General features: G+C 37.7%; 1 protein-coding gene across 1 annotated transcript in view; it reads left to right on the forward strand.

The window, feature by feature from the left end:
- Positions 1-12957, forward strand: part of ATR (ATR checkpoint kinase) — a 181471-nt gene that overhangs the window by 83916 nt on the left and 84598 nt on the right. Inside the window, exons 19-21 of the mRNA XM_084872405.1 lie at positions 623-766; positions 4811-4904; positions 5871-5996. Of these exons, the coding sequence (XP_084728531.1) occupies positions 623-766; positions 4811-4904; positions 5871-5996 (364 nt within the window). The remainder of the gene's footprint in view (positions 1-622; positions 767-4810; positions 4905-5870; positions 5997-12957) is intronic.

The following is a 12957-nucleotide window of genomic DNA, read 5'->3' on the forward strand; positions in this document are numbered from 1 at the left end:
TTCCATTCTTGAAGCCTGCAGGTATCTATTTTTATTAACTTTTATATAACCACCCCCTTTCTAAAATTATAAGCAAATATACACATACATTTTTAAAAAAATATATTTTATTGATTTTTTACAGAGAGGAAGAGAGAGGGATAGAGAGTTAGAAACATCGATGAGAGAGAATCATCAATCAGCTGCCTCTTGCGCGCGCGCGCGCGCACACACACACACACACACACACACACACACACACACCCTGGGATGTACCTGCAACCAAGGTACATGCCTTTGACTGGAATCAAACCTGGGACCTTTCAGTCCGCAGGCCAACTTGCTATCCACTGAGCCAAACCGGTTTCGGCCACATACATTTTTTATATTAATTCTTCATCAAAGGGTAGCATATATTATATAATAAGTACTGTTTTTTACCTTGCTTTTTTTACTTCATATATTATTTGGGTGTACATTACTGAACTTTACTCCATTTTTACAGCTATCTTGTAATTTTATTACTGTATGTACTATTGTTTGTTTTGCTAATAAGTCATTAATGGAGCTTTACAAATAATAAAAATACTGTAATGTGTCCTTTAACTTTTATTTTTTGTTGTTTGTTGTTGTTTTTCCATAGAGCTTGGGACTGCTTTGTTCGTTGCCTGGATCATACTTATCTAGGCTCCCTTCTCAGTCATGTGATAGTAGCTTTGTTGCCTCTCATACACATCCAGCCTAAAGAAACTGCAGCTATATTTCACTATCTTATCATTGAAAACAGGTATTGTAACTGAAATTAATAACAAATGTAGCAATTTTTTATTACTCTATCTTTATGTTTCAAGGTATTAGGATTATTATTGATAATGTAGAACTGTTTATATTCTGTTTAATTTATAGTTCATCAGTAACAAGTATATTGATATATTTTAAGACAATACATATTGAACTGATGGTTATTTCAGTTGTGACATGGTTTCCATTATAATTATATTTTAAATGTATTGATTAGTAGGTCGCAACTGAATTATTTTTCATCAATTTTGAAAAAGGTGAGGCAAATTTACCTTTCTTCTCACAGTTAAAAGGCATATGATTGAGTAGCATGAGAAAGTTAAGAGATATATTCATTACTTTTTTTAAAAAATATATGTTTTATTGATTTTTCACAGAGAGGAAGAGAGAGGGATAGAGAGACAGAAACATTGATGAGAGAGAATCATCAATCAGTTGCCTCTGGCACACCCCCTACTGGGGATGTACCCGCAACCAAGGTACATGCCCTTGACCGGAATCGAACCCAGGACCCGTCAGTCCCCAGACCAACGCTCTATCCACTGAGCCAAACCGGTTTCGGCTATATTCATTACTTTTTATAGCTTATCTCAGTTGAAACTGTTACTACTTCATTAGGTTGAATTTCAAACCAGTCTCCTTTCCTTTAAGCTTTTATTACATTTCTTTATATTGTCCATATTTAAAAGTATTTCTTTATCTAGAACTTTATAACATGCAGAGACATTTTGTGGTCTCCATTTCCTAATTGATAGATTCTAAATTGCTTATTTTGACATTCATTGCATCCCAAAATCTGGCAATATCATACTTCTTAAAATTATTTCTCAAGATTTTTTTCAAAACAGGCTGTAACCATTCCAGATTGTTTATTTTTTTTCATTGTGATTGCAAGAACACACATTATTCCTTTCCCTTTTTATTCCTCACTCAGGGTTGCTTTTTAGCCCAGAATTTTGTCCCATACATTTCATTTTTTTTTTTTCTTTTTCATTTTTCTACTTAACTGGTTCATTTGCTTCTGAAAAGTTAGGATTTAAATATTACTTATTTACTTACTAATGTAATTGCTACTCCCATTTTTTATACTAACTGTCCAATGTTACTATAAAAATTTAATGAAAATTTCTGAAAGTACAGAAGAAAAGGCTAATGTAGTTTTTTAAGTTAAAAGCTTTCATTTTTTATATTTTGTACATTATAGAACTGTATAATCACTGATTGAGACCACTTTTTATTTTATTTTATTTTTTATTATTTTTAAAAATTTCTTTATTGATTAAGGTATCACATATTTGTCCTTATCCCCCCATTCCCATCCCAAACCCCGCCCCATGCAAGCCCCCATCCCCTCTGTTGTCTGTGACCACTGGTTAGGCTCATATGCATGCACACAAGTCTTTTGGTTGATCTATCCCCACCCTCCCCTACCTTCCCTCTGAGGTCTGACAGTCTGATGTATGCTTCTTTGTCTCTGGGTCTGTTCTTGTTCATCAGTCTATGTTGTTCATTATTTACCCTAGATGAGTGAGCTCATGTGATACTAGAAATACACTCATAAGAACTAAAAATGAGACAAGCAATAATGGTTATGGTGAGAGGCAAATGAATCAGTCTGTAGTGAGTTTCTTTCTGAGCCAACAGTTCTTTTGAGTCCCAATTTCATTGTCAAACAGTTCCTTATGCATACATGTCAGCAATGATATTTCAGTTCTGGATGGTGGACAAATGGTGATAATGCAGGACAGACCCTCTCTGGTTTGGTCCTGGGCAACCTGCAGTGATGCACAGCTGTTGACTGCTAGTATAGCAAGGCAGCATCAGCATCTTCCATCTCTGGATTGTTTGTCTTCTGTCTTCATTGCTGGAGTAGTCCTGTTAATTATTCTCTGTTGCAGGAATCCACATGGTCTCAGAGTTGTTCTCTGAAAATATACAAACATATTCTCAACCAAAAGTTAATAAAGGAATCTTTTGTATAAATTTGACTTTATTTTTTGCCCAAACGATTTTCCTGTGGCTTGTTTTGACACCATGTATGTTTTACATGGGTGACTTGCTGTTAGCATTACAAATGAAAGTTTATTTTCTAAAGTGAAAATTTTCTAGATGTAATTTACTTATAGGATATTTTCCTTACATGATATTCTTCTGCTATCCCCCCTTTTTTGATTTAAATATTAGAAGGCTTTTGGAAATTTTACAATGTAGTCTTGATAGCTTTTAAATTTTAATTTTTTGCGCTAAAATATGACTGCTTTAGGCTTATTACATGTTACCCAATTTTGCTATGAGATGAACTACCAATAAAAATTTTAGTTAAGACTTTAGCAACAGCTTTTTGTCCAGTACAATTAATTTTTCTAGAATATTCATTTATTTCAATTAGCCAATTTAAATTAGCCTGAAAACTTGACTACTATTTTACTGTCAAATTTAATACTCTAACAACCATCTTGTTTTACCCTGTAAATATTAGTGGAAAGGAATATTTGCCTTCTTGAGTAGGCAGACTACTTTTAAAATACTTTTTGTATTATCTTGAAAATAGTATATCTTTATCATAGAGGAATCATTTTTCTATCATTAAAAAATCCTATTTTACTCAATGCTAGGTAGAAGATCTTAAGCCCCTTGATTTAGGAAATTATTTCAGCTTTCTTTATTGTTACAAACTCAGTGTCTAACACATAGTAGCAAATAGTAGTTACTTAATTTAATGCATATTTGTTGCATGAGTTAATGAAAATGAGAAATTAGCATTTATTTTTCTTTACTTGAATTTTTTTTATGTGAGATCAGAATTCAGAATTAGGAAAGCCTTTATTTGTACCCAGAAATATTAGAGTATTTATTTGAAGCAAATAAAAAATTATTTGTGTCACCGAAACCGGTTTTGCTCAGTGGTAGAGCGTCGGTCTGCGGACTGAAGGGTCCCAGGTTCGATTCCGGTCAAGGGCATGTACCTTGGTTGCGGGCACATCCCTGGTAGAAGGTGTGCAAGAGGCAGCTGGTCGATGTTTCTCTCTCATCAACATTTCTAGCTCTCTATCTCTCTCCCTTCCTCTCTGTAAAAAATCAATAAAATATGTTTTAAAAAATTATTTGTGTCAATAGGAATTATTTTAAATATTCTCTAAAATTCTTAATGAGAGTTTGGCTATCTGTTGCTATATTACAAAACACTCCAAAACATAGCTTCCTAAAACAATGAGCATTTTAAAAATATATATATTTTATTGATTTTTTACAGAAAGGAAGAAAGAGGGATAGAGAGAAACATCGATCAGCTGCCTCTTGCACACCCCCTACTGGGGATGTTTTCGCAACCATGGTACATGCCCTTGACTGGAATTGAACCCCGGACCTTTTAGTCTACAGGTTGATGCTCTATCCACTGAGCCAAACCGGTTTCAGCACAATGAGCATTTTTATTTATTCATAATTTTGCAGTCTGGGCTGGGTTCAGCTGGTTGCATCTTTGGCTGGTCTTGCAAATAGTCATTGGTATGACTTCAGTCAGTCTTCTGCTAGACTTGGCTGAGCCTCTCCCCTTTTCCATGTAACCTCAGAGTCTTTTGTCCATGTAGCCTGTCCTTGTTAGTGGCCAGACTTCTTCTGTGGTGACTCAGGGTTTTTCTTTAGCATAAACCTAGCCAGAAGCTGTAAGACTTTTTTAACACTTAGGCCTCAAAATAGCACAGAATCTCTTCTCCCACATTTTGTTTGTTAAAGCAGGTCACACACCAAGCACAAATTGAATAGAAAGTTATTATACATGGGTGTGTATACTAAAAATATAGTTTATTCACAGACTGCCATGGGTTTTTTTTTTCCTTGGGTTTGATGATTTGCCACTCTTAATTAGCTGAGCATCCCTAGACATGGTTAGAATGAATATTCTGAATGTCATTAACTAACTAGCACTTTTAAATGTACATTAAATTGACCTTTATTTTAGCCTCTTTTTATATATTTTTAGTGTTCATTCTCTTTGCAAATAATTCTTTTTCTTCCAACTGACAATTAGGGATGCTGTACAAGATTTTCTTCATGAAATATATTTTTTACCCGACCATCTAGAATTAAAGAAGATAAAAGCAGTTCTACAGGAATACAGAAAGGTAATTATGTTTTTTAATGATTTTGATTAGTGATATAAAATTATTCCCAAATTCCAGTACATTGAAAAATATTCTTTATATTCATACCTAGCCATAATATAGTCATATTCTAATGGTTAATTCCTGGTGACTAGATAATTCTGTCATAAATCCATGATTTTTAGAAGAAAGTTTTAGCATTTAGTTGAAAGATGTAATAGCATTAGATAGAACAGAGAGCCTTTACTACCTAGGCCAATATGCCCTACATATAACCCCCAAACGAAGCTACCATGGCTGCATGCCCTGGTTTAGGAAAGAAAAACTGTGGGATTTTAATTATTTTGTGCTATAAAGTACAGTATGGAAATTCAGGTCTAACTGATTTCTGAGCTTTAGAAGGGGAATAATCTATAATTCCATCATCTTGAAGTCCAATGAAGTTGGATTTGTAAAATTATTAGTGGTGATTCCATAGAATTTTAGGGTAGAAAGTGGAATACCTGATCTTGGGTCAGAGTGGCAGAGGTATTTACTACAGACCCTCTGATAGGTTCTGTAGACTTTATTTCTCCTTTAAAAGGTAATTCATGATAGTTAAAAGAAAATTAGTAGTTGGAGTAAGGAAGGGGTGAATTATTTGCATAATCTATAGACTTGGCTCAAAGCTATTATGTAGCCCTTTGTAAGTTAGGGGAAACTTGTATTTCTTACCAAGAAGAGGATTTATTTTAGATAAGTAAATTCTTATGTAATTGGAAAAATGTTTTTCTTCAGCTTTAAAGATGATAGAATGAAATCCCTTTCCCTGAGAATTGCTTAAAATTACATGCTATCCAAGGGAAGAGATTGAAATTATATTTTAAAACTGCTTTTAATAGGGGTATAACTTAACTACTTTAATGATAACTCTAGGGACTCAAGACTTTCCACTGGTTCCTAAAGTGATTAATGGATTAGATGTACCTCTTTGTGCTCTTTATGTAGGAAACCTCTGAGAGTACTGATCTTCAGACAACTCTGCAGCTATCGATGAAAGCAGTCCAACATGAAAATGTAGACGTTCGTATTCATGCACTTAAAAGCTTGAAAGAAACCTTGTATAAAAATCAGGTATCCTAAGATACAATTAAAAGGCTATAAAAAAGAAAGTTTGGACGTTTAAGACAAGATGACAGATTGGTGTAATTGCTTGCAGTTCAGTAGGTTCATTGAAAACAGTGATATTAATTTTATCTAGATTATAAAATAGACAATCCTCAGATTACATACGTCATTTCATGGTTATGTTGCCATCTCTTATTTATTTATATTTTTAAAAAGTTTCATCATTTTGACATATGTACATTGTGCTTTATGTTTTTTATTATTTACTAGAAGCTCAGTGCATGAAATTCGTGCACGGAGATAGGGTGTCCTTGAGCCCAGCCTGCACCCTATCCAATATGGGACCCCTTGAGGTATGTCTGACTGCCCGTTTGGGATCAGGCCTAAATGGGCAGGTGGACATCCCTCTCACAATCCAGGACTGCTGGCTCCCAACTGCTCACCTGCCTGCCTTCCTAATTGCCCCTAACCACTTCTGCCTGCCAGCCTGATCACCTCCTAACAACTCCCCTGCCGACCTGATTGATGTCTAACTGCTCCTCTGCCAGCCTTTTTGCCCCCAACTTCCCTCCTCTGTTGGCCTGGTCACCCCTAACTGCACTCCCCTGCAGGCCCAGTCACCCCCAACTTCCCTCCTCTGCCAACCTGGTCACCCCTAACTGCCCTCCCTTGTGGGCTTGATTGCCCCCAACTGCCCTCCCTTGCAAGCCTGGTCCCTCCCAACTGCCCTCCCGTGGTGGCTATCTTGTGGTGGCCACCTTGTGTCCACATGGGGGCAGGATCTTTGACCACATGGGGACAGCTATCTTGATCTTGTGTTGGAGTGATGGTCAATGTGCATATTACTCTTTTATTAGATAGGATAGAGGCCTGGTGCATGGGTAGGGTCAAGCTGGTTTGCCCTGAAGGCTGTCTTGGATCAGGGTGGGGGTTCCCTTGGGATGTGGGGTGGCCTGTGGTGGTTTGCAGGGTGGCTACACCCCCTGGAGACCCAAATGGAGGCCCTGGTATCTGGGATAAATTTATCTTCTGCAATTGAAACTTTGTAGCCTAGAGCGGAAGCCTAGGCCAGCAAGGGCAGGCAGAAAGCTTGGCTTCCTCCATTGCTGGGGAAATCCAAGCCTCCCTCCTGCTCTCTCCAGCTCCATGGCTGCCGCCATTTCTGTTTGGATTTGTTTACCTTCTATAATTAAAACTTTGTAGCCTTGAGTGGAGGCTTAGGCTGGCAAGGGCGGGTGGAAAGCTTGGCTTCCTCCATTGCTGGAGAAACCCAAGCCTCCCTCTTGCTCTCTGTGGCTGTAGCCATCTTGGATGAGTTTATTTGCATATTTTCTCTCATTGGCTGGTGGGCGTGGCTTGTGGGTGTAGTGGAGGTATGGTCAATTTGTATATTGGTCTTTTATTAGATAAGATTTGCCACAAGTAAAGGTCAGGAATTGTTATCTTTCTTTCATTTTTTTTTTTTTTTTTTTTACTGTTTCACTTTAATACTGCTGTGTATGTGCTCCATGTGAGTGATGTAGGTTCTTATGCAGGTGGGTTCCGACTTACAGCAAAAATTGAAAATTGTAGTACATTATGCCATAGGAACGGATCTCCGATGTAACCTGAGGACTTACTGTATCTGATTTAGAATTGGCAATCCATGTAGTGTCCTTTAAGACTAAATATCAGTGCTTTGCAAAGGTTTTTTTTTTGTTTGTTTGAAAGGCCATGATTTGATGGTCATATGGTAGGTCCTGCATCTTTCTGAGTAAGGATGCATGTTTTTTAAAAGTAGCAGCTTATGTGAGATTTCTCATATAATTTCCTATAGATACCTGTCATATACTAGTAAAATTTTAGTGATTTTGCCATTTTACATTTGACTGAATTAACTTTATTAGTTTTGACGAAGCTAAATTTTTAAATTTACTTTTTCCTGGGGCTGGAACTTTATCCTTTTCCTTGTCAATATAATGTCGATTATCTCTAATCTTGATAATAGTGAGAACTGAATTTAAAATACCAGATCACTATAAATATAAAATGGAAAAATGTAACTAAGGTACTTAGTTTTGCATATTAATCCATATGATATGAGTCTTAAGACCCTTATGAGTTCGTGTTATGTTTGTTTTCATGATGGAAGCATTTATTTAGGAAAAAGATATACATGATGGTAACAGGTACATGCTTCTGGGTCAGTGAACTTATATAACCAATGTGGGGAGCAGCAAATGTGGAGATGGTCCTACCATATGTGAAGAGCTTTGAATCTCCTTGAGTGTGCGATTTATGTCATATTTACTGTGGTCCTATATTATCAGTGTTAGCCCTGGTCTGTGCTTCCGGTGGTTAGAGTGTCAGCCCCAGCATCATAGTGTCTTGGGTTCAATTTCTTTCAGTATGTTTTCGATATCTTGCTCTCTCTCATCTTCTGGGTCCCCCATAATTCTGATGTTGGTTCGCTTAAAGTTTTCCCAAAGGTTTCTTACATTATCTTCAATTTTCTGGATTCTTTTGTCTTCTTGCTTCTGCGGAGGAGTGCCTTCTGGCTCTTTATGTTCCAAATCTTTGACTTGATTCTTGCGATTTTCCATTCTGTTTTTAGGACTCTGTATAATATTTTTTATTTCAGACAATGTATTCTTTATTTCTTGTTGATCCCTTATCATTTCTCGTTGATTCCATATTAATTCTAGTTGATCCCTTTTCATATCCTCAGGTCTTATTGACCTTTTCTAGGAAATACTTGAAAAACCTTATAAGCGTAGATTTGAACTCTATATCCAGTCTCTTCTTTTCCTCCATTTCTTTCGTTTGTGATCTATTTCGTTGTCACATTTTCGCAGCTTCCCTGATGGGGCGGAGTTTCAGGGTGGAGCCTACAGCTTTGGCTTCTGTCAGCCCCGCCCTATGAAGCTCCTGAGTCTCAGGGTCCTTCAGTACTCGCGGCAAGCACCTCTGAGAGAAAGGTGCCCTCGATTTTCGCCTGCTACCAAACAGTCTGTGCTCTCCCCCAATGAGCCCGGAACTGGGGTTCAGTTCAGTTGGTAGTGGGATTGGAGGTGGCGTTCAGAGCAGTCTGGAGCCCCGTCTCCTTCCCGCCAGGGCAATCCCGTGGCACAGCCAACTGTCCCTTCTCTGCGCTCAATGTGCGCGCCTCCGGGACCTCCTTTCGCTGCTCCCCCAGGGTTCCGCCTCACAGTCCAGCTCCCTATGGATGAACCTGGGTCTCCGGGGTCTGGCCTAGAACTGGGGTTCAGTGCAGTCGGAACTGGGGCCCAGCACAGTCGGAGCTTTTATCTCCTTCCCGCTACGGAAACGCCAGCCAGGCAATCAGCTGCCCCTTCTCTCCGGCTCCGTCCTCTCCGCGCGCCGTGTGTCTCCGTACCTTAGGCTTTTACAGCTCCTCCGCGCTTCCTTCTGGTTTTCTCCTTGCTTCTCGTTGTAGAATTTCCAGTCAGTCAACTTTCCTGCAGTTCTGGGTAATGTCCATTTTATATTTTAGTTGTATTTTATTGAAATTGTTGTGTGCGGCTGCTGCTAGGTGTTTACCTGTGTAGCCATCTTGGATTCTCCTTGAAATGTTTTAGTAGTGTTGGAAGATCTTAAAATTCTCAATTCTAAGCCCAATCACTGCAAACAATGTATTCCTGAATCTAGTTGACATACTATCTAACAAAGGACAATTATAATATGAATGTTTGTAAGTTGATTAATATAAGTTGGAGACTGAGCTACTTTGTTATATTTACATATCTCTGGCTCCTCATTTCAGCTAGATTTATTCTGAGTCTGCCTCCATTCAGCAGAGTTGGACAGGACCAATATATTTATTGATTCCACTTAATATGTTTCGACACCAGAAGCAAGGGAAGTTATGAGATGAAGCTACTCAGACGCTTGGTTCCTCATTTTTGTGTAACTGAAACCATCAAATAGCTCAGGTCTACACTCACTTTGTATGGCTAAGTCTAACTTAATTAGTTAATAAATATATTGGGAATACTTTAAAACACAAATAGGTCTAAATAATGATAGAAAAAAATCAGTTGTTTTTAAATATCTTTTTAATTGATTTCAGAGAGGAAAGACAGGGAGGGAGAAGGGGGAAGAGAGAGAGGGAGAGAGAGAGAGAGAAGGATATCAGTGATGAGAATCATTCATCCCCAATAGGGGATTGAGCCTGCAACATGGGCATATGTCCTTGACCAGAATCAAACCAGGGACCCTTTATCCATAGCCCAATGCTCTATCCACGGAGCCAAACTGGGAAGAGCTTAATTGATTAATTTGAAAGAGAGAGAGAAAGAAAGAGAGAGAGCGGGGGAGGGAGGGAGGGAGAGAGAAAGAGAAAGAGGGAGAGGGGAGGGAGGAGGAATGGAGGTGGGATGGAGAAAGAAAGAGGCATGTATCTGTTGTTACGCTTGATTTATGCATTCATTGGTTGATTCTTATATGTGACCTGACTGGGGTTCGAACCTGCAACCTTGGTGTATCGGGATGACACTCTAATCAGCTAAGCTACCTAGCCAGAGTGAAACAATCTTTTTTTTTAAATATATTTTACTGATTTTTCACAGAGAGGAAGAGAGAGGGATAGAAAGTTAGAAACATTGATGAGAGGGAATCATCGATCAGCTGCCTCTTGCACACCTCCTACTGGGGATGTGCAGGCAACCAGGCAACCAAGGTACATACCCTTGGCCGGAATCAAACCCGGGACCTTTCAGTCCGCAGGCCGACGCTCTATCCACTGAGCCAAACTGGTCCTGGCAAACAATCAGTTTTTAATTTATAGAATGATGATATATTTTGTTAATCTTTTAAAAATCTCTAAATCATTATTTTAAAACTTCTACTTAATTCTAAATGTTAGATTAAATAATTACCTTTTAGTTGGTTTATTTTAATTATGTCAACATGTCTTCACATATATGTCAAACTGCCTTGTGTGTTAAAAACTACATTTTAACCATTGTTTGCACACAAATTCCAAGAAATACAGATGACATTTATCAAAAATTAAGATTATATGGCATCTAAAAATAGGCTCTTTATATATCTCAAGTCAATTCTCTCTAGATATAGTCAGTCTGTATTACATAACTGGCTTTACCATGCTATAATTTTTTTTCTGAAAAACCATTTTAGGGTGCAATAAAATGCTCATTTCTGCAATGACTAAAATGACACTTTTTCACGTTGTTATAATCTCTGCTGTAGTGAAGTTTGAAACATAGATATCTTTTTTTTTTTTTTTAAGTATATATTTTATTGATTTTTTACAGAGAGGAAAAGAGAAGGATAGAGAGAAACATTGATGAGAGAGAGTCATCGATCAGCTGCCTCCTGCACAATCCCCCACTGGGGATGTGCCCCAGCCAAGGTACGTGCCCTTGACCGGAATCGAACCTGGGACCTTTCAGTTCACAGGCCGACACTCTATCCACTGAGCCAAACCGGTTTCGGCTATTTGTACCTCTTGGTAGGCTTTTCATACCCACATTTTTCTTATAAAAGCTTTAGTTGAAATAATCAATTGCCTAGAAAACTTGCTACCTCTGATTACAAAAAGTAAAAGAACATTAAATTAAAACAAATGAAATGATGTTTAAATATTCATTTCGTGTCTCTCACAAAAATTCATCTTTTTATGTTAAAAGCAAAATTATGATCAGATTAATAAATTTGAGGGGATTTAGAGGACTTTTGTTGTGGTAAAAATCCGCAGCATTGGAAAAAAGCCAACATAAAAGCTATAACTTAAAATGTGACCTAAAAGAACAGATGACAGGTGTAAATGAAAGTTCATATTGATCATCACCGTTGAGACATAAATGGCTATAGTTGAGAACTCAGGAGATTTCTAATACTCTTAGGGAAAAGCCACAACTGCCACACTTTTTCTACAATCGTTCCTTTAAAGTAAAACTCCAATGCTAAGAAAATAACTAGGCAGTGTAAGAAAGTAAGTGCACTTGCAAGAGTCTTAAAAGTCTGATTGAGTAGTCTGGATAAGATACAATGGCTACAGATTGTTAAAGGATATTTTTAAAAAGTGAAGTTAAGCCGAAACCGGTTTGGCTCAGTGGATAGAGTGTCGGCCTGCGGACTGAAAGGTCGGGGTTCAATTCCAGTCAAGGGCATGTACCTTGGTTGCAGGCACATCCCCATTAGGGGGTGTGCAAGAGGCAGCTGATCGATGATTCTCTCTCATGGATGTTTCTAACTCTCTATCTCTCTTTCTTCCTTTCTATAAAAAAAAAATTAAAAAAAAAATCAATAAAATATATTTTTAGAAAAGTGAAGTTAATTTCGAACCAATATTTACCTGGATACATTTGTTTTAAGTTGATAAAAAGAAAACTAAAAAATGTTACGTAATTAAATAGAAGTAATGGTTGCACGTGTAAGTATTTTAAACCTTGTGAATATATTGTATAAAAGACCACCGATTTTTATACTTTAAAGGAGTAAATTTATGGTATGTGAATTATATTTTAATAAAGCTTTTTAATTTAGAAAAGATAGCACAGGAAGAGCATAATCTATACTAATTAAAAGCGTAATTTGCTAATTAGACTGAATGACCTACCAGACATCATTCTGGATGTCCTTCCAGATAAAGCAGTGTTGGAAGAAGCTTAGGCAGTGGTGGTTAGGGACGATCAGGCAGGCAGTAGAACAGTTAGGAGCGATCAGGCAGGCAGGCAGTGAGGTTAGGGGTAATCAAGTAGGCAGGCAGAGGGGTAGGGACAATCAGGTAGGCAGGCATACTGGTTGTAGGTGATCAGGCAGGTGAGCGGTAAGTAGACATTGGTCCTGGATTGCGAAAGGATGCAGGCCGGACTGAGAGGGATCTCCCCACCAGTGCACGAATTTCATGCACCGGGGCTCTAGTAAAAAATAAAAGTGAAAAGTAATCATGTAGCAAAGCAAAAAATGAAACAAATTAATAAGTAAAAATTCTGGTTCTTTG

The sequence above is a fragment of the Pipistrellus hanaki genome (genome assembly GCF_964339955.1).
Source record: "Pipistrellus hanaki genome assembly, chromosome: 2".
NCBI lineage: Eukaryota > Metazoa > Chordata > Mammalia > Chiroptera > Vespertilionidae > Pipistrellus > Pipistrellus hanaki.